The sequence below is a fragment of the Vespa crabro genome, chromosome 2 (assembly GCF_910589235.1).
Source record: "Vespa crabro chromosome 2, iyVesCrab1.2, whole genome shotgun sequence".
NCBI classification, from domain to species: Eukaryota; Metazoa; Arthropoda; class Insecta; order Hymenoptera; family Vespidae; genus Vespa; species Vespa crabro.
The window spans coordinates 21,619,473-21,642,395 of record NC_060956.1 but is presented as its reverse complement, the minus strand read 5'-3'; the positions used below and the strand labels follow the sequence as shown (position 1 = coordinate 21,642,395).

The 22,923-nt window shown below is 28.5% G+C and overlaps 2 protein-coding genes across 8 annotated transcripts; one reads left to right on the top strand and one right to left on the bottom strand.

The window, feature by feature from the left end:
- Positions 1 to 284: 284 nt before the first annotated feature.
- LOC124432995 (regulator of telomere elongation helicase 1 homolog) lies at positions 285 to 4,475 on the bottom strand. Its single transcript, XM_046982452.1, has 12 exons — positions 4,227 to 4,475; positions 3,716 to 4,139; positions 3,385 to 3,640; positions 3,035 to 3,298; positions 2,643 to 2,953; positions 2,357 to 2,563; positions 2,060 to 2,222; positions 1,698 to 1,955; positions 1,395 to 1,634; positions 822 to 1,316; positions 593 to 737; positions 285 to 448 (listed from the first exon to the last, which is right to left on the bottom strand). Exons 1-12 carry the CDS (start codon positions 4,357 to 4,359, stop codon positions 378 to 380), a joined length of 2,967 nt encoding a protein of 988 aa, XP_046838408.1. The 5' UTR covers positions 4,360 to 4,475; the 3' UTR covers positions 285 to 377.
- Positions 4,476 to 5,202: 727 nt separating this feature from the next.
- Positions 5,203 to 20,269, top strand: LOC124432967 (uncharacterized protein PF11_0213-like). 7 transcript variants are annotated; one of them, XM_046982373.1, is made up of 13 exons: positions 5,203 to 5,602; positions 6,119 to 6,224; positions 6,545 to 6,742; positions 6,849 to 8,630; positions 8,715 to 8,943; positions 9,073 to 9,587; positions 9,674 to 9,897; positions 9,981 to 11,474; positions 11,907 to 12,067; positions 12,192 to 12,358; positions 12,473 to 16,439; positions 17,517 to 17,599; positions 17,684 to 20,269. In XM_046982373.1, exons 3-13 carry the CDS (start codon positions 6,641 to 6,643, stop codon positions 18,401 to 18,403), a joined length of 9,444 nt encoding a protein of 3,147 aa, XP_046838329.1. In that variant the 5' UTR covers positions 5,203 to 5,602; positions 6,119 to 6,224; positions 6,545 to 6,640; the 3' UTR covers positions 18,404 to 20,269. The 7 variants fall into 7 exon arrangements, with proteins under 7 accessions (XP_046838329.1, XP_046838330.1, XP_046838336.1 ...); XM_046982374.1 differs by having other exon boundaries at positions 5,203 to 5,629; XM_046982375.1 differs by lacking the exon at positions 5,203 to 5,602 and adding an exon at positions 5,669 to 5,942.
- Positions 20,270 to 22,923: the final 2,654 nt, after the last annotated feature.

The window sequence follows — 22,923 nt, the reverse complement described above, 5'->3', positions numbered from 1 at the left end:
GTAATTTTTTAACATGTTTACGTTGCACGGTATTAAATTGTAGTTCTTTCTTTTTCTTTTTTCTTTATTAACAAATAAATAAAAAATATATATAAATCTTATTGTTATCATTATTATTATTAACATATGTTATTATATTTTATATGAATGTTTTGGTATTAAAAAAAAAAAAAAAAAAAAAAAAAAATTGTTCTCTATTCAATATCTTTTATATGTACAACAGAATTAAAATTTTATATACTTATCCGAATGTATAATATTTTCTTGATATTTCTTTTCTCTTTTCTTTTCTTCTCTTTTTTTTCTCTCTCTCTCTCTCTCTTTTTTTCTCGTCTTATTCATAATTTTATATATGTCATCAATTTATTACGTCTTTTTTATTTATTTATATTCTTAACGTACTCGTCGAAAAGTTCAACGTGCCTTTTTTTCAAGAAAGTTTTGAATCCTGGAAAAGAAAAGGGACAAAAAAAGATCAGATATATATATATATATATATATATATATATATATATATCGTTTTTTTTTTTAATACTTCAATTGTACGATCTTTACGATTTTTATTTTTTTTTATTTTCTTTTTTTTTTTTACCTATGAAAAGATGTTGCAATTTATCTTTCGGTGGAAACAGATATTCCAATGTTTTCAACAATTCGTTCAAATCACTAGTTTTAGTATATTCTTTAATAGTATTTCCAAATATTTTGTAATTCTCCTCTGTCAATGACCGTTTTACCTATAATGTAAAAATTTTGTATAAATTTTTTCTATAACTTTTCTTTTTTTTTTTTTTTTTTTTTTCTTTACAGACTTAACTTACATCTTTGATATACGTTTTACCCATTTCGCGCTTGTCTATTTCCTTATTAGTTTCATCAGACATTTGTTTAGATTCATTAGTATCATTTTTCGCAGTATTACTAGAAGTTGAAAGATCGGATAGATTCGTATTATATTCTGTTGTAACAATTTTAATTTTTCTTCTTTTTACAACCGGCTCGATAGAATTCTTCGCTAATGCACAATTATTGCTACTTTCTCCTAATTTGCAATGACCAAAATTTATCACAGATTTTTTACTGGTCGATGCAAACTCGGAAAAAATATTACTCGTTTCTGTCTTGTGAACAGATCGTTCTTTAACAGTATCATCCATGTATTGATCGATATTAAACGTTTCTTTTAGAGTTGACTGTACTTTAGTATTAGATATCGATCGTTTCATTGATCGTGATGATGTATCAAAAGCACACGGAACAGCAGGTAATGATAGATTACTATTGTCTTGGGCATTTGCCATTTTTGGTTGTGGAAACTACAAAATGATATATGATATAATGATTATTAAAAAAAAAGAAATTGTTATTGAAAATATATGATCTATATCTCATACAGCCTGTTGAGTATATCGAAAAAATTCTCTAAGCTCTTTAGTAATCATCCCGAAATTAGTAAACTTCTTAATATATGGCCTTAGCCAAGCGGATAATTGTTGTTTAAAATGTTGATTTTCAAATCGACAATCGCAAAGTATTATAGCTCCGTAATCATTTTTATGACGTATAATTCTACCGATAGCCTGATTAACGGCTCGTGAAGCTTCAAGTTGATACCATTGCTGTCCTGTTAATGCCTAAATCAAATGATAAATTGTATTACGTTCTTTAATGATAGTCAAAATAATCCCATTTATTACCTTTTTATCATTACGACGGATTTCTTCTAAATATCTTTGCTTCAATATAACTCTTGGATCTTTCATAGGTGGAAATGGAAGACCGGTGATTAATACAGCTCTACCATTGGCATTGGCAAAATCTAAACCTTCGCTTACTTTTCCTCTACATACAGCCATAAATATGGCACCCTTACACGATGGATCTTGTATCTTTTGATAATATTCATGCATAACATTTAGAAAACCATCTTTAGATTTGGGCTCCACATATATGGACTGTTCATCAATGGAAATTAATATAAGAGAATATTAATTAATAATAATATGTCGTAAAAATTTATATGCGATAAAAAATTATGATAGTTATTCTTTTTCATTACTTTACGTTCAGTGATTTGTGTCCATAAACCAGAAAATTGCCATTCGTCCTTACACTTTTGCATAATTGGATAAGATGGAAAAAATATTAATAAACCGTGTGGAATAAGACAACTAAAATTGTATATTGTACGTCCAAGAGATGCTATATACTTTGGATCATTTCTAGAGAAATATGATATTAAATTTTTCATTACTATATATATATATATATATATATATATATATATATATATATATATATATATATCAAATAATGATACACTAGATGATTATATATTATTGCTTTATATGAATACCTAGTATTAAAAGAAGAGTTAAGTTGATGTCCATCAGGTCCTTGACTAAGAACACCAACACACACCTGTTGACCCGTTATGATATGTGGATTTTCAAGTTGAACACCTATTGGTATTCCAAGTTCTGATATAAATGGCGTTAAAGGAGATAGCGTACCACTTGTCAAAATTACAGAACGAACACTTTGATCTATTAATTGTTGCATGCTATATATAGAATGATTAAATAATATTCAATATAAAAGATCTAATTTATATAAATATAAGGGAGGATAAAATTTTCTACCTAAAACCAGGACTGAAGCACCAATAGCTAATAATTTTGCCTTCATTTTTAAGAGATACATTTTTAGTTTGCCATCCATTACTTTTATGACCTTTTTTTTGTTCCTCTAATTGAATATATACTTTATAACATTGTTTAATTCTTTCTCTATATTGCAAAGAGGTACCACTGCTGAATAATATTCTTAATACATCTGCAAATTTTTGTAACGCGTTACCTTTTCTAGAAAACGGAGATGAACTGGTTGTAACTAAATAGGAGATAATCTTTTCTAATTTTTCTATCACTATCTGTTCTTTGCCATGAGTTAACTAAAAAAAAAAAAAAAAAAAAAAAAAATCATTTTATTACATTACAAATGTATGAAATTTGTGTAAATTCAGATTATTTACCTCTGCTTTACCGAACAGATCAAAAATATATCCTCCAGGGAATGTTTCGCCTTCATCTTGTTTTGTAATTTTAATATCGTCAATAGCTTTTTCCAATGCCAAAAACATTGTTTTTAAGATGCATAAATCTTCTGGAGTAAAATCTTTTTGTACATTCACAGAATCTTGCATCATAAAATCAATTTCATTTTCATTATCCTTGCTAATATCTATCATTACCGCAGTTATGTCATCTATGCACATTGCTATATCCGTACTGCTTATCTATATAAAAGAATATAATATGATAATGGGTCAAATATTGATTAATAACAAGAAGAACAATATTTTTCAATTATATTGCATATTACTTGTAACGATGCTGCTTCTTCACAAATTTTTTCTATATTGTGCGCTTCATCCAATAAGATAACATTATTTTGTATCTCTATTCCTTGAGTCTTACGCGTCTTTGAATCTAACAAATAATTATAGGGCATAAATGTAATATCAGCATTTTGTTTTAACTCTTTGGCCAAAAAATATGGGCAACATTTCATCTTTTGTCCTGCTTTAATCAAATCTTCTATATCTAATATGTCTTGTTTAAAGACTGGTTCCTCTTTTCTACAATATTTTGTTAATTATTAATTCTTACAAATAATAATATGCAAATGAAAATTCAATCAATTCTATACATGCCTGGTTTCAACATTGTTATAATAAAAGCATGTTTTACTTTTAATTTTTGCATGACACATTTGTATCTTATTAAATGTATTTGTTTCCTTTGATACTTCCGGATGAATACAAAGCTGATCTCTAGATCCTAAGACTGACACTTTAACGTGTTTATACGTAGTACGTTTTAATTCTTGCATCGCTTGAGATAATTGCGAATGCGTTCTAGATGCATAAATAATTTTTGGCATTGCCCAACCGAAAGAAGCGGTATTGTCTGATACTCCTGCTGCTTTTTCAAGGCCATCATTTAATTTATTAAAGAAGTGTCCACTTAAGTCAGATCTTTCAATAGCTCCAACTATTGCTTCGGCTTGCAAATGAGCTTTCTTTGTAATCAACCAGCTTAACGAGGCACACAAAAGACTAAGTGTCTTTCCAGTACCTATATTTTCAATTGTAATTTTGTAATGAAAAATTTCAATAAATTTCTAACATATAATTTAATAAAGTAGAAACATTAGAAATTTACCTGTTGGAGATTCTAAAACACCATGTTTACTATTTTGTAAACATTCTATAACTTTAGCCATGTACTCTTCTTGAACGGGATATGGTTTGAAAGGAAAATTAATAACGATTCCATTGATGGTTATATCAGGCATATTTTTACAATGTAAACAAATTCTGCACGATAAAATAAATGTTAAAGAATGAAACGAGAAACGATACTAGCAGTACTTAGCTTCCCGCCAAATGTCAAAACTAACCTCCATTAAATTAAATGCACATGACGTCACTATATTAAAGTATATATTGCATTGGATGATACATTGCAAGAGATCATTTCATTGGCCAATTAAAAAATTTAAATAGTACTTTATGTTTGTGTTATGCATTTAAAGTATATAAATCCCGATAGAATGCAATAAATTATTATTGTAATTTTACGAACAAACATATTACGCTTTACTTTCAATTAATACAATAAATAAGTTTTGTTATATTATTTTGTATAAACGATTTGTAACAACAATGGAAATTATTGTTAGGTATTGTAGTACATATCAAAATATTTTTTCTTTTTTATAATTCTATTAAGACTGTTTATCACCCATGGTTTTATGATAATTCACGCCAATGAGTACGACAACAATGAGTACGAGTGTAATTTTTCAACGACTTTGATCATTAAGATCTTATTTCGAAGAATTTTTCAATTTTAAGAAGTCTTCAATTTTATAGTTTTTTTTTTTTTTTTTTACAACATAAACTTTTCCAAATAGGGATATTTTTTCTCAATGTCTGATTTGATTCGCCATCTAGAGGAAAGAAATTGAACTATTAAAAATCCATGAGCATACATATATACTTGCCGATGGTGTATCACATTGATGGTGTATTTCATTCATATACAAACACGTATTTATGCTGTAGTAGTAGTAGTTCATTAATCAGGTAGAGGATCGTTATTGGATATATTTTATATCCTAGTTTATTATAAAAAATTTTCGTCGGGATAAAATTTCTAAATCTGCACATTATATTCTATATTGTTTTGTTTTTTCTTTTTCTTTTCTTTCTTTTCTTTTTCTGTTTTTTCAAATTCAATTTTACGTATAAACGTTCTACTTTTAATCGTAACGAATAAAACAAAAGAAAAATTTGAGTAACCAATCGTTTCGCAGAAAAAAAAAGAAAAAAGATCCTTCAAATCCAAGATACTGTGCTAACCTAGTAAAATATCGATAGAGATTCTTTCTTTCAGAATATATTTAATATAAAATAAGTTTAATGGAATAGTGTTTTGATAATGTAATATGATTATGTGAAAATGATTATTTAATATTATTAGAGAGTGACACTCATGAGTAATTGTCGAAATGTATCATAGAAAATCAAAATCAGGTGAAAATTATTATACTGTCTACGTATGTACGTAACTGTGCAATTGCAAATTATATAATTTATATTTATGGTAATCCGCGAAAAGAAAATAATTTATTTTGCATGTACATTTTATAACATCTTCTTCGTTAAATTGTTATACGATGTATTTCATTTCGTATTTCGTTTTCTTTTTTTTATTTCATGCATATACGTGCAGTTTATCGATTATGTGCGGTCCCATTGTTGCCATCTTTAATTTTGCAAAGTAGTAAATTCTTGAGTACCACGTGATCTATCGTATACAAATGACCGTTGCAGTCAGTTTAAGACGGTTCTGTTGTAGTGTCACAATACTAATGTGAATAATTATCAGAATAAAAATGTTATAATCTTAATCAGTGTTATATATATATATATATGTGTATATATATATATGTATATATATATATATATATATAGTCAATTATAAATATCAGTATTACACATGAAAGATAAGCGTTATTTAATGTAAACGAATTTCTTTCAATAATATAGGTTATGATTTCGTGGAGGTATCTTTAAATATGCTCGATTGAATGCATCACATTGATTCTTTATTCTTGTGTACCTTATATTTTCAACAACAGCAAAATGACTTAGCGTAAGTTATATATTTTCTTTCTTCATTTTCATCGATAAGATTTATTTTGTTTATTTGTAAGCCGTATTTATAGCGCATGTAATTTAAATGTACTTCTTCGAAAAAAAAAAAAGAAATCAATTTATGGTCAAATCAATTGTAATTATACATACATATATATATATAATAAGGTATATAATATATATATATATATATATATATATATATATATATGTATATAAGGTAAATAACATGAAACAAGTACTGTAAAGATTGTATATAAATTGATTAGTTAAAAATATGTTCTATTTTTATTGACTTAAGATTTTTATCACTTTCAGTTAATAATTAATAAGGAAAATTGTATAAGTGTAAATCTATAGATTTACAAAAAGTAGTTCTACTTAGAGGTATCTATATCCGTCAAAAATGAAAATATGAGTAATAATTGTAAAAAAGAAGACATAGGCCTTAAAAAAAAATATGTCTTCTTTAACGACCCAGATATTATTGTTAAGCGTGCAGAGAGTTTGGTTAATGTAAGTATATAATTATATTTATTTGTGTGTTTTTTTCTTTTTTCTTTTTGTTTTTATTTTTGGCTTTGTTAGATTCTGTATTATGGATTTGTTTTTATAATTACAGACACAACTTAGATCACATCTTGGATTAAAGAAACAGCAAGTAGATGATAGTAAGGTAGATTTGAAAGAAAAGACCAATGATATACCACAGCTTGATTTTAAAAATGTAGAAAATTTGTTGTCTTTCCATCCTGTACAACCATATCCGTTTACATTTATTAGTGCAGTAAAACGAAAACTTTCTCTTGGCGATCATCCCGATACGCAGAAAAAATTATATGACTCTGGTAATAGAACAGAAGCTGAAGTATATTCGAGGGAATTAAAATTTAGCAGTAATCATAATTTATATCAAGCAATGCAAAATATGGCTTTTAGAGAGCCATTAAAAGTACCAGATTTAAAAATGTCCACGAAGACATTAGATTATTCTTCTAAAGACAATCCTAGTTCAAAAGATGTTGCTGGAATAAAATTGGCTGTATCTTCTAATGATTTTGTGCCTGAAAGATCGGAAAAAACATCGAGAGAAAGAGTACAAAGGAAATTAGATTTTTCTGAGGGGCCATCTGTAGTTGCTTGTGAAAACATCGAACCTTTAAAAGCACCAAATGTTTCAATAGCATCTAGTTTCTCTAAAAAGAAAGAGCACGTTAGAGAAAGTTCTAGGGAAAAGGAAAATAGATCAAAAAGAATAAGAAAGGATGATTCTTTGTATACAAAAAGTGATGAAATATTGTATTCTTCATCGGATTTTAGTAAAAGATCTAAAAGTCCAAGACACGTTTCTAGAAAGGATATTACAGACAATACAAGTGGTTCTATATCGTTAGGGAGAATTAAAACTGATCGTTTGCCTTTATTTTTACCAAGGGAAAGTGATTTTGTATTGACAAAGCCAAAAACAAAAAATTTTGCAACTTCTACGGCTAGAAAGGATAATGATAAAAAACATAGGTGTTCCAATGTACAATCTGCAAAATTAAGAGACACTTCTTTAGAATGTAAAAATAAGACGGGTGGTAACGAATCGCATTCTCAAAAAAATATTATAAAAGATACGGCTAGAAGCATGGTATTTGATAGTATAGAATATAAATGCAAAGAAGATTTGCAACCATTGAAACAAACTGATGAGCACAAATATAAATCGGATAATAAACAAGTGAAACAACAAAATAAAGTGTTAAATCAGTCTTTTAACAAACAACAAGGAGGTATAGGATTTAAAGAGCATAATAAGAGAATATATGATAAAACTAAGACATCTATAAATAGAATTGAAGGAAAACATTATGTTACATATTCAGATACTTCTGGTGATATTGAGATTGTATCTGACTCCAATACCAGTTTAAAAAAACGTAGCAGCACCTGCTCCTCCGCAGTTTTTACCCAACAGTCACAGAGTAAAGATATTGATAAATCTCAAACAATGCAAAGCTTACATTCTAAGAAATCAGGGAAAGATAATGAGAATTCAAATTATATTGAAAATTCTTCTTTAGAATGTACAGACGTAAGCAGTAATAAAAATGAACCTTTTTCTCAAGATGTTAATTTATCTAATAAACTTCAAAGTAGTAATAATGATTTAACTGATTTGAATGAAAGCTCATTACCAGAAGCCTTGTTAGATCCAAGGAGGATATCTTTTAGGGATGAAAATTATACGCAAGAGGAGTTTCGCGATTTAATTACACCCGATATGAATCTTATATTTCGATCGAAAAGAAAAAAACAAATGGCACAGAGTAATAATGATACCAATATTGATTGTGGAAAAACTTCGAAATATAAAACAACTGCGAAACCAGAAACAATGCAGCATGGAATACAGCTTGTGAGTATATGTAAAATTCTACGTGACATTATAGATATATTAATTTTGTAATGTTTTATAATTTTACAAAATAAAATTTTTCAGCTTCATCCGACAGCTTTGCATATGCAGTTTCAAGCAGAGTTACATCTATTAGATTCAATGAATGAATCACTCAGGCAAGTTATGGATGTGGAGAAAAGTTTTTATAATGTAAAAAATGAACAGGAAAAGGAATTAATACAGAAACAAAATCAGGTCACTGATGAATTGATATTACACTTGGAGGATATAGGAAAAAGTGGTACAATAGATAAGGAAAATACGGACAAAGGTAAATTTATATAAACATATAAGTTCTACAATTGCAATTGAGTATTTGTTTGTTTTTTCTTTCTTTCTTCTTTTTTTTTCCTTTTTTTTCTCTTTCTTTCTTTCTTTCTTTTTTTGTTTTCTCCCACAGTAGTATCACAAATTAATGACAATACAGGGATAGAAAAAGTTGTTACTGACAAACGAATGACGAATAAAATTGATGAAGCTTCTTTCATTGATGAACAATCGTTCATGAAGAAAGAGGAAACAGATGAACAGAACAATAATTTAAGGAAAAGAACTAAATCGGTCATTGAAGTAGCAGAAGTTCAGACTCAAACTGTTAATGATATTGGAACTCAAACCGACATATATCCAGGACGACGTAATTTATCTAATAGATTTTTGGAAATTCATGAAAATGCACATGGACAGGAATTATCTTTAGAAGATTGTGAAATTCCATTACTTTCTTTAGGCTCTAGAGATCAATTTGAAGATTTGGATCAGCTAGAAGATCTTTCATTGCCTAGTAAAGTAAGAACAATGTCGGAGATCAGTTTACATGAAACTACATCTTCTATAAAAACAGAAACTGGTACAGAAATTAGTATTTCTACGAGAGATGTAACATGTTCTTTTAACAAATATTTAGATTTAGAGGTAAGATCATGTTTTTCTTTTTTATATATATGTGTGAATGGATATTTATAACGTTTAAAAAATATATTGTACTTTACTTTTATTAGATAGCTCAATTGATAAAAGATGAAAAACAAAGATATGACAAGATAGAAATGTTGTTCAAGTCGCGTGAAAAAACATTACACGATAGGACAAAGAAATTAGTAAAATTGGAAGAGCAAAAAAGAGCATTGAGAGATACTGGCCAAGATAGTCGTATTAGTTCGGTTAAGAAGAAGCAAAGGGCCTTATTATTAAAATTACAACAGGAGAAAGATGAGATGAATAGGTATATAACTATTAATTATGAGATATTCTTAATTATTTATTATTAATTTGATTAACATTATCTGATGGATTTATTTAAAACAGATTGAAAGAACTTCATAAAATTGCGAGCCAAGAACGTAAATTAATGTTACAAAAGCAAAGGAACATGTTTAATCCTCAAATGTCTACGAAAAATATTTTAACGAAATTGAAAAGAAGTGCTGATAGTCAATCTCCACGTAGATTATCTGGCCCAATGAAAGGCTACGATATCCGGAGTAACAGTTCAATGAGTTCTTTAGTAGACTCTGATAAATCTCAACATGATAAATCACAAATAGATTCGAAAATACAATTGACGGAAAATGATTTGCAATTTCAGAAAGTGGGTTTATCAAGTGCCGAAAAAATTGCAAACTTAGTGGACGAATCTAATATTTCATTATTAAAATATGACAAATTAAACGACACCATGGAAGATTTAAAATCACAAAACAAATATACTCTTAATTCTCAAAAGGGTAGTAATAATAAATTAAAGTACGAGTTGAGATCTCGTAAGTTTGAAGAAAAAATGCCTAAAGCAGATATTATAAAATTAAGATCCCATCAGCTTGATGTTGAATCGAAATTAATGCAAGGACATTGTGTGAATGTAGCTGGGCATGTACATGAGAAACAAAAGACTATTAGTTTACAATCATTACAAGATTTAGATAATACAATTACAGAATATATTAAGTCAGAATCTGATACTTTAGTAGACGAATTATCAAAAAAATCTAAGTCATCGCAAGTTGACTTTCGAAGTGTGATATCGTCAAAAGATAAAGAACCATTTTCAAGGGATACAGCGGTAAATACTGAAACGATACAAGAACAAATAACTTCCATCGATCAAGATGCTTTGTCAAAGACATCAAAGTCTTCTCAAGTTTCTGAAGATACCTTTCAAACTCATTCAAGAAATTCAACTAAAACGGATAAATCAATTTCTAGTGATAAAGAAATTACAAAAAAATTTCAACAAAATTCTGAATTTAAAGCAAGCACTAAACGGAAAAATTCTAAATGTCAAAGAACAAGATCATCATCTACCATATTAACGGAAAATATATTAAGATCAAAATCGAGTTCTCAAATAGAAGAATTTACAAAACATCATAACAAACGTACAAAAATAGAAAATGAATTCATTCAATCGGATAGAAATGACGAAGGTTCTATTTTAGATGAGCTTGATCTTAGTACCGATCAGACTATTAATCAGAATGCTATTGAAGTTTTAATCAGGCAATCAAATGCTATGAAAGACAAAAATTCCAAATTATTTGCAGATATAATAGATGAAAGCAAAGAAAATATTTCGGTACAAAATGTTTTTGAAAGAAGTCTTGAAAATTATAATGAAAACAATTATCCTTCCAAGGATAAAGTAAAGAGTACACAAAATTGTGGTGATATATCTGCTAGATCTCAGCTTGGTACATTTGCTATTTCAAATCATAATTCTGTAGATAATGAGAAAGAGTATACTAGATCAATAGTTATCAGATCACAGAATCATGATTATAAAACTTCAAAAAAGCTCGAACAGTAAGTAATATTTTGTTGTGTATATCTAGTAAAGTAATTTTTTCATTTAACATGATTCTCTCTTCTATCTCTCTCTCTCTCTCTTCTCTGATATTTCACCATTAATAATCAAATAAATAATTTACTGAATCTCTGCAGCCATATATAAGATTTCTAATAATACACCCAAAATGTGTATTCACCATGAAGTCAACCATTGTAAAAATAGATTCTCTTCAGTGGCTAACTGCATGCTGGTGTTATTGCAGAATTTATACTTGGTGCAGAAATTTTGAATATAATCTGTTCTTTTCATTATTATATTATAACTATTCAGTCCTATTATAGTCATTTAATTAGTAATATATATATATATATATATATATATATATATATATATATCTAATGCTATGTGAACATAAATGATATTTTAAATAATAATACATTATGCAGAATTTTAAATGCACGAGAAGCAGCACTTGTATCGCGTAGAAATTGTGTAGAAGAGTGGATGGCATGGGATGCACGATTAAGAGCAGAAGAAGAACGTGTTGCACGGATGGAACAAGCTGCATATAAACTTGTCACTGCAACTTCTGCTTTATCTCATCAAGGTAAAGAATTTTTATTTCCAAATATTAATCTATTCCTTAATAATTAGTAAATTATTATAAAATTTTAATTATAGAGAGTGTATGTGTATGTTTATATATATATATATATTTTTTTTTTGTATAGATTCTACAATCTCATCTGATACAAGTGATGTGGAAGGAAGAATAGAATTATTAACAGAAAAATTAGCGGAGCGTAGAATAGAAATGTCACGTTTAAAAAAAGAAGCTAGGAAGCAAACGAAACAAAAGTTAAAAGCATTAGAAGCAAATTTGTTAAATCAAATTAAGGTCTGTATTTTATATAATTTTCTTAACAATTTTATAAATCTTTGTACAATACTAATATGTTAGGGGTTTTTCTTTTTTTTTTTTTCTTTTTTTTTTTTGTTTTTTTTTTAACAGAAATATGATACGACTATTCATGAAATGCGAAAGAAATTGGAGTCTAGAAAGGAAGCTGTGAAGGATAGTGACAAATTGGCTATAGAGTCTAAATCATTGGCAGAATTTAAAGTACCTGATATTCCGCTTAAGAGAATACAAGAAATTTATAAAAATAGTGATCTGTTACGTTCGAGATCAGAATCTGATTTATTATCAACAAAAATTCAACAAAAAGGCATTGTTAAAAATATTCAAGCTTTGATATATGAAAGTAAATGTGAAGGAACAAATTTTTCAAAGTCATCGCAAATAATTAAAAGGGACAATGCGCTGGAATCATCAAATGCTAAAAAACAAGATATTCATTATAACGTTCAGTCCATATTTGCAGATTTGAAAGATACAGAATATGAAAAACTCAGGTCTATTTCAATGTCATCAACTTCTGATGATGATCAAGGCGACAAAGCTACACATTATAATACCACATTTCATTCAAGCGGAACTCAAACTAATCACACGCTTGTTTCCGTACCAGAACAATTTACAGTTGCAATATCATCTGACAATAATTCAAAAGATATTCCAAGTGAAGTTAGCGTAGTAAATACTGATACAGATATTCTTACAGCATCTGAATTAAAACCATCCAAGAGTAATAGGAGCGATCAATTTGCAATAACAGAACCAAAATCAGATTTAATTGATGTTGAACAAGTGCCTTTAAAAAGTCTTATGTCACAGTCCAACACAATAGAAACATCAAAAACAGAGAATTTAAAGCTTATTTCAAATAAATCAGAATCATATATTCAAAACTCCAATAAGGAACTTTTGTCTACTAATAACGATAGTGGAACGCTTACTTATTCTAAAAAATTACACTTTTTACAATTAAATAATAAAAATCTAAATGAAGATATTAATTGCCTTGAAAATGAGCTTAAAGCTCTATCAGAAATGATGTCACGAATTAGTAGTTTATCCACCGAAAAACATGATAATGAAGAAAAAAGTACCTTAAAAGATATATCAGAAGTGTTTTCAAAATCTGAGCTAATTGACAATAACACATCAATTTCTCATAAAGATATAAATAAAACCATTCAGTCGGACATTACAGAAACAGAAATTCCCATTAAAACCGATATTAATTCTGATATCTCAAGTTATTCAGCAAGCATTTTGAAATTGAAATCGGCCAGTGAGTCTACAGATTTAATGAAAAATGTAAGTCACGTTGTGTCTGAATTAATTCCAGAAGGGGAAACATTATTTTCAGAATCAAATCAAGAAATAGATTATAAAGCGGAAAGTAAGAAGATATTAAATGAAATCGAAAAATCAATTATATCCGAACATGCAAAAATACTTGAAGGTGATACTAATTCTTCAAGTATACCATTGGAAACAAGTACGCAAAAGATACAAAAATTAAACAAAGATTTTCCATATTATTTATCTACTACAGTTACTGAGAAAAAATCAGAATCACCGATAACCATGGAGGAAAATAAAAATCTTAAACGCACAAAGAATACATCTGAATCATCTTTGAATAAAAAAATAATTGATGAACAGCATGTAACAGATGAATCTCAACTTTTAATAGAGGAATCATATGGGGAAAAATTGTCTGAAAATGTAGAAACAATTTCGACGAATATATCGGAACAATGTCCGATATATGAGAATGATAGTTCGAAAAAAGACAATGACGTAATGATCAACAAAAGTATATTACATTTTGAAGATATTTCACAATTTAAAAGTACTGACGATACTTTGCAAATTGAAAATATATCTTCTTCAGAAAATAATGAAATACATTTGTCTTCAAGAGACTTTTCTAATGGAGAAGAAATAAATACGGGTCAATATTATAATTCTAATAGTAAAGATGAAGAGAATATAATTTCACAAAATGCAAATACATTGTCCATAAATTTAAATAAACGTGACTTCAATGTAGAAGAAAATGAATCGGAAGTTATTTCCACTGAAAAAATGTCTGTAGATAAAGACGACTGGACTATATCTGATTCATTTAATATTGGCAATGACGAAGTAGAGAATGAATGGGAAAAAGCAGAGGATCATGAAGTAGAATCAGAGATTCACGTTAGTTCAGAAAATAAAAATATATCGCAAGTAGAAAACGTTGCTGTCATTCAAGATTTTACAGAAAATTTATCAGTTACTATAGAAGATGAGTCTATGCTTTTACCGAGGGCAGAATCTACAAATATTGATCCTCTTAATTTAAAGATTAATGAAACGGACAATGAAAAAACTACTGATGAACTTGATGACATATTAGATATAATAGCCAGAGAAAATGATAAAGAGTATGATAATGAAGGTAGGCAATGTATAGGAACAGGTAATAAAACCGATGAAAATTTGGACAATATAAAATCTATTAAAGCATCTATCTTAGAGAAAGAAAATGAAAACAATGAATCGAATGAAATTAATATTCAAACAAAGATCATTTTAGATACAGATAATATGGATCTTACAATAGACAGTCCATTTCCGTCTATTACATGCGATTCTACGCTCGATGATAAATTACAAATCCACAAATTCTCAACAAGTGATAATAATAAAAATAATAATACTCCATTATATATGGAATATAATAAAAATCATATTAACGGAGTTAATGACGCATTAGATGTTCCATCCAATAAAATAGATGATGTGTCCGTGGTAAATATAAAATTAAACGTAGAAATAGAAGAAAAAGATATTGTCGAAAAAGAAATAGTTCAGTCTCAAGAAATAATAATCAACAAGCTGGATTCAGAATCTAAAGAAGATATATTACCGCAATTAGAAATTAGCACTAAGATCGAATTATCTCATGAAGAACTAATTGATAAAAGTATTACGCACGGTGATAATAAGGAATCTCATGTAATTTATCTCCCTGTTACGGAAGAAGAAAGTACACATCCAATAGGACTGAAGGAAGAAGGATATTTGGAATCATTACCAGAACCAGATAGTTCTGATGGTGAACAACTTGATAATTTAATTGAAGTAGCGGAAAGTGGATTAGATGTAATAGAAAAGCATCCTGAATCATCAGAAATACATTCTAACAAGAGTGATAATTTATCGGAAAATAAAGAAAACTATATTGAAATAAATGATATACGTGAAAATAAAGATCTTCCGATTGATTGTCAATCTACAGAGAAACATAATACAGCTACAACGAATGCTACCGATATTATTATTAAAGTACCATTTGAAATATTAAGAGATCCCGAATATGAAGATATCTCTGAGGAAAGTCTTGAAGTATCGGAAATTCTTGATAAAACGGAAAGTCAAAAAACGCAAGGTTTACAAAAAGGAACGATCCTGTCAGAAAATTATCAAGCGGTACATAAAACTGAAGTATTAAGGATATTGGATGAAATTACACAAAAATCATTGCCGGAGTTGGTGAAAACTTCACAAGAAGACAAAAAAGATGTGCAAACAGTTGAAACAATATCCGCTAAAGCGTTAATTCATACATCCTCGTTAGTTAATGAAAATCAAATAATGCAAATAGATCAATCAATTGATCAAAATATTGAGATTATAAAGGATACGGTATCAGATAATTCTAAATTGACAGAAATTGAAACTGAACAAGTTTCCACAGAACTGAATGATCTATTATCAGAGTCAGATGGAAAACACGTTAAAACAATAACTGACGTAGAAAAGAGCGCTATACAAAAGCATGAAGATGTATCGTCTGATTCTAGCGAGGGTGGTGATACACCTGCAGGTGTATCAGAGATCGAAATAGATTCTCCAAGAGATTTAAGTAACTCCAGATTGAATATCGATGCCTTGGACGATGATCTACTTAGTAATACGAATATGGGGAAACAGGATGAATCAAAAACGGATTTTCATGCAACGGCTATCGTTACGACGTCGGAAAAAGATATCGAAGCTATGATCGATAAAATAAAAGGTATTTTTTCTTTTTTTTTTTAGTTTTTTTATTTTTTATTTTTTTTTTTTTTCTTTATAATTTATTATTGCTGTCTATGCTAAGATTTTTACAACATGAATGAAGTATAGATAGTTTCATTCATATCATCTCTATTACATATTTATAATTTAAAGATATTAATTTATATATACATATATATATATATATAAATATATATATGTATATATAAAATATATATATATATATATAAAATAGTCAAATGTGTTTGATTTTCTAAGTATTATTCTGATTCTGTATCTTCATTCATCAAATCTTTTATGTAAATTCGTTTACATAATTCCATGTATTGAACTTCATTTAAACTTTTTATAATTATTATCGTTTGATCAATATTTCGTCTATATGTTAAATAAGTAAATGTGAAATGAATTGGTATTATGAATTCAAATGATAAATTTATAGTAAAAATTATGTCATGCAGAAGTGAATTTTAAGAGAAAAGAAAAAGAAAAAAAAAGAATATATGCACTTTTATCTTATCTATTTAAATTTTCATAATGGCTGAACGCTCCTTTGCAAAGCATTGCCTGGTATAGCTATGTGTTATTTATTTTCAGAATAGCAAAGTCGAGATAATATTTACCTAAAGGTAATATATCATGAAATTTCGAATGAAACGAACATTAACTTGTTCATTTTGTACTAATCAGTGTTGCATGAATGCTTGAATCTTATTAATTTATTGATGCACAGGAAGATTTGTAAATGTTGTATATCACGACACATTACAACAACGTTTATATAATTCTTCTATATATATATATATATATATTTGTATATATATATTTCCAGAAAGAAAGCATCGTCTCTATAGTCATACTGGAATGTTTGATTTCCTTAGATTTTAGCATTGGTTTCATATGTGCCTTGAAAAGACATACCGATTTTCTACTACTTTTTTCCTCTATTTTTTGAAGCACTAAAATTTGTAAAATATTATCCCTAATGTATTGTAACAAATCTTGTTGCTTTTCCTAGACGTAACATTTATTATATTTACATTTAATATATATTATTTTAATTTAAATGCTACAGCTTCGTTGAAGCAGCCTGGCTTAGAAGTTGCCGATTTGGAAGCTAAGCTACTTCGTATACAACAACTTCAAATTGAATTAGAGGTAAAATATATTATTTAAAATATTTTGCATATTATAAAATTATATTATTCACGTGGATTTTCTTTTTTTTTTTTTCTTTAATAGATCAAAAAATTGGAAGCTGAAGAGGTATACTACGTTAGAGAAATACCAAATAAACCTCCACCGCCGTATACACCTCCAGGAGATAATCGAATTTCCATAGCTATTGCATCACCTTCTCCGCCTCCTGCAGTAATACCTTCGAATATAGAAGAATTGACAGCTTTTACAGAAAAGGCTACGGCTTTAATATACAAAGCTAAACAATCTGGTCAAGATATTATGAATTTAGAAGCACCTCCGGAAATTTGTGAATTAACGAAAGAAAGTAACGAGATCGCGAAAAAAGATAGAAAGATTTATAATACATTCCTTTTCGAATTATGTAAAGAAACTATTTCGGAAGTTTATCAAGCGGAATACGAGAAACCTGGTCCAAGTTGGACAAAACCAAATGTAAAGACAAAGCCAGCTATAAAAATTCCAAAGACCGTAGAAGAGCTTCATGAATATGTTAGTAAGGAAGTAGCGACATTATTTGGATTCAAAACAAAATTACAAAGGGAGAATATGGTAATGCGTTGGAGTAGAAAACGTAGAGATAGAGTCGATGAATTATTAGCGAGAGAGGCCCAGGCCGAAGAAGACGAATGGACTAAGTTTCATCACGATGAATTGGCAGTGAAAAATGGACTCACGGTGGCCATATTAGAAACATTGATTATGGAGACTACAAGTGTGGTTAAAGTGGCACATGCAAAAAAAAGAAAGGTGATGATATAGCTACTATAGCTTTAGTTGATCAAATTATTACTCGAATTCATTTTTTAAAAATGCAAACGTATGCCGTATATGTTCTCGTGCAGTTCTTTTTTTTTTTTTTTCTTTTTTTTTTTTATTTTATACTGCGTTGAATATTTAGCATTATTGATTATCACTCAATCGTTTACGATTAGGACAGATTTTCTTTTTTTGTTGTTGATTAGTGACCACATAATGCACAGGCTGGTTCCTATTTATTTGTAGACAGTTTACTTTTTTTTTTTTTTTTTTTTTTTTTTTTTTAAATAGAGAAAGGGCACATACAAATAAATAACAGAAGTTACAGTGAGACTGAAATGATGCGTGCGTGTGAAGAATGGTGGTAACGTAAGGAAAAAGCAGGCATTGACAACAAAGGTGCTCAAAAGTCTCTTGAGAATCAAATGCCCTAAGTCTATTTTAATTCATTTCACACAATTAGAGTAATAAGTAAGGTATATCATATAAAAATATTATTATATAATCAATGCATAGATTGCGGTCCGTTGTTGTGTAGATGGGTATATACCGTAGTATATTTGATTTTCGTACTTGTTTTCGTTAAAATAATAATAGTTATTAACTTTGTAACAACGTAGAATATTATGTATGACTGAACCTCGACGAAAAAATGTCAAACAATGTAAATAATTCATATCTCAATGGAAAGACAATGTAGTTTTCCTTAGAAAAGTTAGAATATATTTCAGTTTTCTATTTGCTTATTGTCGGAAGAAAAAGTTACGCAGATCATATGACGGAGATTTCATAATAGATATTATTATTTAATTATTAATATTTATGTGTATTTCAAATTACTGAGACCATGGGCTGCTCGCTATATGTAGCATCGATTATACAATAGAAGCTTTTAACTGGACACAAACATAGAGCAAATATTTATACGATGTTCCATGTTGAGCTTCTAATTAATGGAACTAACAAAATTCAAATTAAAAGACTGATATTTTGGGGCCAGTTTATCAAAATTTGTGAATTTGCGAAATTTATATGTAGATGATGAAGGTACGTTGAATATCGAGTACTAATTGGTGCTTTAGAGGTTTTCCGTGTTAAATGTTGACAACGATAAGTAGCCTTTCGAGTAAATCCCTTTAACTTAGGCCCCTTTCCAAGAGAAAAAAAAAAAAGAATGAAAGTAAGAAGGATAGAAAACGACATAAATGTTACGTTTGTTTTTACTGATCACTTTAATTTGCTAATTGTTACTTTATCTGTAAATTGTATATGTTTTAAGTTTATATGTATATATATATATATATATATATATATATACACATATACGTACATATGTATATATATATATATATACACACACGTTAAGTCGAGTAGACGCAAATGCGATGACTTAATTTTTACGTTTGTGGTTGTGATTTAAACTTAAAGTAGAGCGCAATGTATGAAAGATCTTTAGTAAGCACTCGAAAGTTTACATCAGTTTGATTTCTTTTTTTATTATTTTACAATTTTTATATTATTTGTGTTATATAAGAATGAGATGAAATGACGATGTTTTGTTAATGTTCAAACTTAAATTAAGATTTTTTAACAATAACTTGCTATCAAAGTTCTTGTCTTTCATTTATTTTCAAGAACGATCTTTTTCTTTTTTCTTTTCTTTTCTTTTCTTTTCTTTTTTTTTTCCTTTCAATATCTATAAGTTGTTACAACAGGATTTTTCGTTCATTAACGAATATCACCGTGAATTTGATTGTGTACGTAGTTGTTACGATTAGAAGTTGTTCACGTACGTAGAGTTGGATATGTACTTAACCAATCCATAATATATTTTATAATAAATTTTGTCCAAATAATTTGTGCAAGGTATCCAGTGTTAATTTCTCTATTTACTCGACCTATAAAAATGAAATTTAGGAGAGGGTAATATAAACGATCGGACGCCATTTTTCATTTTAAGTTTTTCCAACCCCATATTTATTTTGGCAATGCCTTTTATATGAAAAAGTACAACACCATTTGTTCTCGAGAAGGTTGATACAATGATACACATTTTGGGCAAGTGGTGGACAGTAAAGTGGACAGAGGAAGAAGAAGGGTAAGGCGAGGAGTGTGCAAAAAGATTGTGTGATAATATAATATATTATTTAAATATATATGATAATGGTAAACTTAATGGTAGAGATATGGATCTGTTTTTTTTTTTGTTTCTTTTTTTTCTTTTTTTTTACTTACGCATTTTCTCTCGTAAACTCATAACAAATAAGATATATGTGACGCGTTATACAGTAGTAATAAAAAAAGAAGCGCACGTGTATCTATTCTCTGTGTGTGTGTGTGTGTGTATGTTAGTGCGTGTATGTATGCGTGTTTTGTCTTATGTAAGTATATGTAAGTAATGTGATCATCGTATGCTTGTAAATGGATCATACGAGGTTGTTTTAATGTTTTATGTTTTTCTTTGTCTCTTTTTTTTACCCCTTTTCTTTTCTTTCTCTGGAGCATTCGGCGTGTTCGTTCTTTTCTTTTTTCTTTTCTCTCTTTTCTTTTCTTTTTTTTTTTTTTCTTTGTTACATTTAATTTTAAGAAAAAAATTGAATCACTTGTTTTTCTATCATTCTTTCTTTCTTTCTTTCTTTCTCTATAACAATATATCCTAATTGTTAAGTGGGTGGAGGAGGCTGGGGGGGCTGGGGGCAAAAGTGTTGCGCCTTTTTCTCTATTATTTTTAATTTTCTCGTTTTTCACATACATCGGATTCTTTACTATCCCGCGTAAGAGAGAAGATTCGTGCATTGAAATTTTTTGCGCTTGAAATAGATTAGAGATAATTTTTTTTTTTCTTTCTTTTTATATAGAAAAATATAACCAAAGGATTTTTAAGTACGTAAGTCGAAGAATAAATAGTAGTCCATCGAGCGAGATAGAAAAAATTCGATATTTCTATAGACTTTAAATTGGAGCGGTTGTATTTAGGAATAATATTTGCAACGTCATCGCGCTATTACTCTCGACATTGTTGCAATTCACTTTTGTGACAGCAATGACTGACATTTGTCTTTCTTCCTTTTTTTCCTTTTCTTCTTTTTCTTTCCTTCTTTCTTTCTTTCTTTCCCCTTTTTTCTTTTTCATTTCCTTTTTTTTCTTTTTTTTCTTTTTTTATAGCAGCGATTGATTTGGATCTTACTTTTTGTTATGTTTTTTCTTCTCGTTTTTTGGTAGAGAACGCATTTTATAAATTGCTTATCCGAAGTCTATTCAGAGCACGTGATACGCTTTGATATACACATTATTATTATTATTATTATTTTTTTTGTGATTTTTTTTTTTTGTTATTGTTTTATTCTTTTTTTTTTTCCTTTTTTTTTGTCTTTTTTCTTTTTTTTAGTTTTTCAATGGAACGCAGATGTGCGTGCGAACATTCGAAAATACGATTATCAATTTTTGTCGTTTAAAAACGCAGACAAGCGACGCACACATCAACAATCTCACATTTATTAGCATGCATAACGAGTAGGCGATCGTGAGAGAGTCGTTGACGCTAAACATAAAAGAGATCACGTTGAAAAATACGAAAAAAATTATAATATTCTCGCGCCTTTATGATGGACAAATAAACCGGCCAATCACGTTTCGTCTTTTACGTTCTTACGGTATTTTTAATGGTGCTACGTTTTCAAACGGATCGAACGAAGCTTACTTTCTTTTTTCTTTTTTATTTTATTTAATTGTTCGTTTCAAAGAGAGAAGAAAAAGTGTGATTTATCTTTTCTTGTTCGATCGAATGCGCTTCGTCTTTCTCATCTTATGTATTATGTATATATGTATATATGTATGCAAGTATGTATGTATGTATGTATGTATGAATGTATGTACGTATGTATGTATGTATGCTTTTATACATACAAGTAAATTAACAATGATATGTAACAACTTCGGCGTTGGTGTTTCCTTTTAAAAAAATAACGAGCGCGAGGACGTGTCGGCGTTGGCGCGTCTCGATTAAAAAATATAAAATTTCTAGTAATCTGCACGTTTAGTTTAGATATTTTGAAATAGGATATACATACATCATATAGTTTATCGTAGACCACTGCATTTTTTTTCTCTCTTTTTATTTATTATTTTATTATATTTCGGTTAAAAACTGAAAGCAGCGACGGTATGAAACAGCGTATATATATATATATGTATATATGTATATATATATATATATATATATATATATATATATACACACGTATAATATGTTCTCTTTATTATTATTTTTATTTTCTGTTTTCTTTTTTTTTGTTCTCTTTCCCTCTTTTAATTCTCTTTTTTCTTCGTCGCTTCTCTCGTATTGCCATGCTCGTATCCTCTCGGAGGCAAAAAATTTATGATTTAATTCATTACACGTATGCTTTTATTTTCTTTTTTACGTTTTTTATTATTTTTTTCTTTTTTCTTTTTTTTTTCTTTTCTTTTTCTTTTTTTTTTTCGTTCGGATTTTAGATCCCACGAAAGATCGAACATCGATAGAT

Excerpts from the sequence above, each read along its gene's own strand:
- LOC124432995 (XM_046982452.1), bottom strand. The coding sequence starts at position 4,359 with ATGCCTGATATAACCATCAATGGAATCGTTATTAATTTTCCTTTCAAA. Across the intron at positions 2,223-2,356 it reads AACTCTTCTTTTAATACTAG|AAATGATCCAAAGTATATAG; the intron begins GTATTCATATAA and ends ATATTTCTCTAG. Across the intron at positions 738-821 it reads GTAAAACGTATATCAAAGAT|GTAAAACGGTCATTGACAGA; the intron begins GTAAGTTAAGTC and ends TTTACATTATAG.
- LOC124432967 (XM_046982373.1), top strand. The coding sequence starts at position 6,641 with ATGAGTAATAATTGTAAAAAAGAAGACATAGGCCTTAAAAAAAAATAT. Across the intron at positions 8,631-8,714 it reads TGCAGCATGGAATACAGCTT|CTTCATCCGACAGCTTTGCA; the intron begins GTGAGTATATGT and ends AAAATTTTTCAG. Across the intron at positions 17,600-17,683 it reads AACTTCAAATTGAATTAGAG|ATCAAAAAATTGGAAGCTGA; the intron begins GTAAAATATATT and ends TTTCTTTAATAG.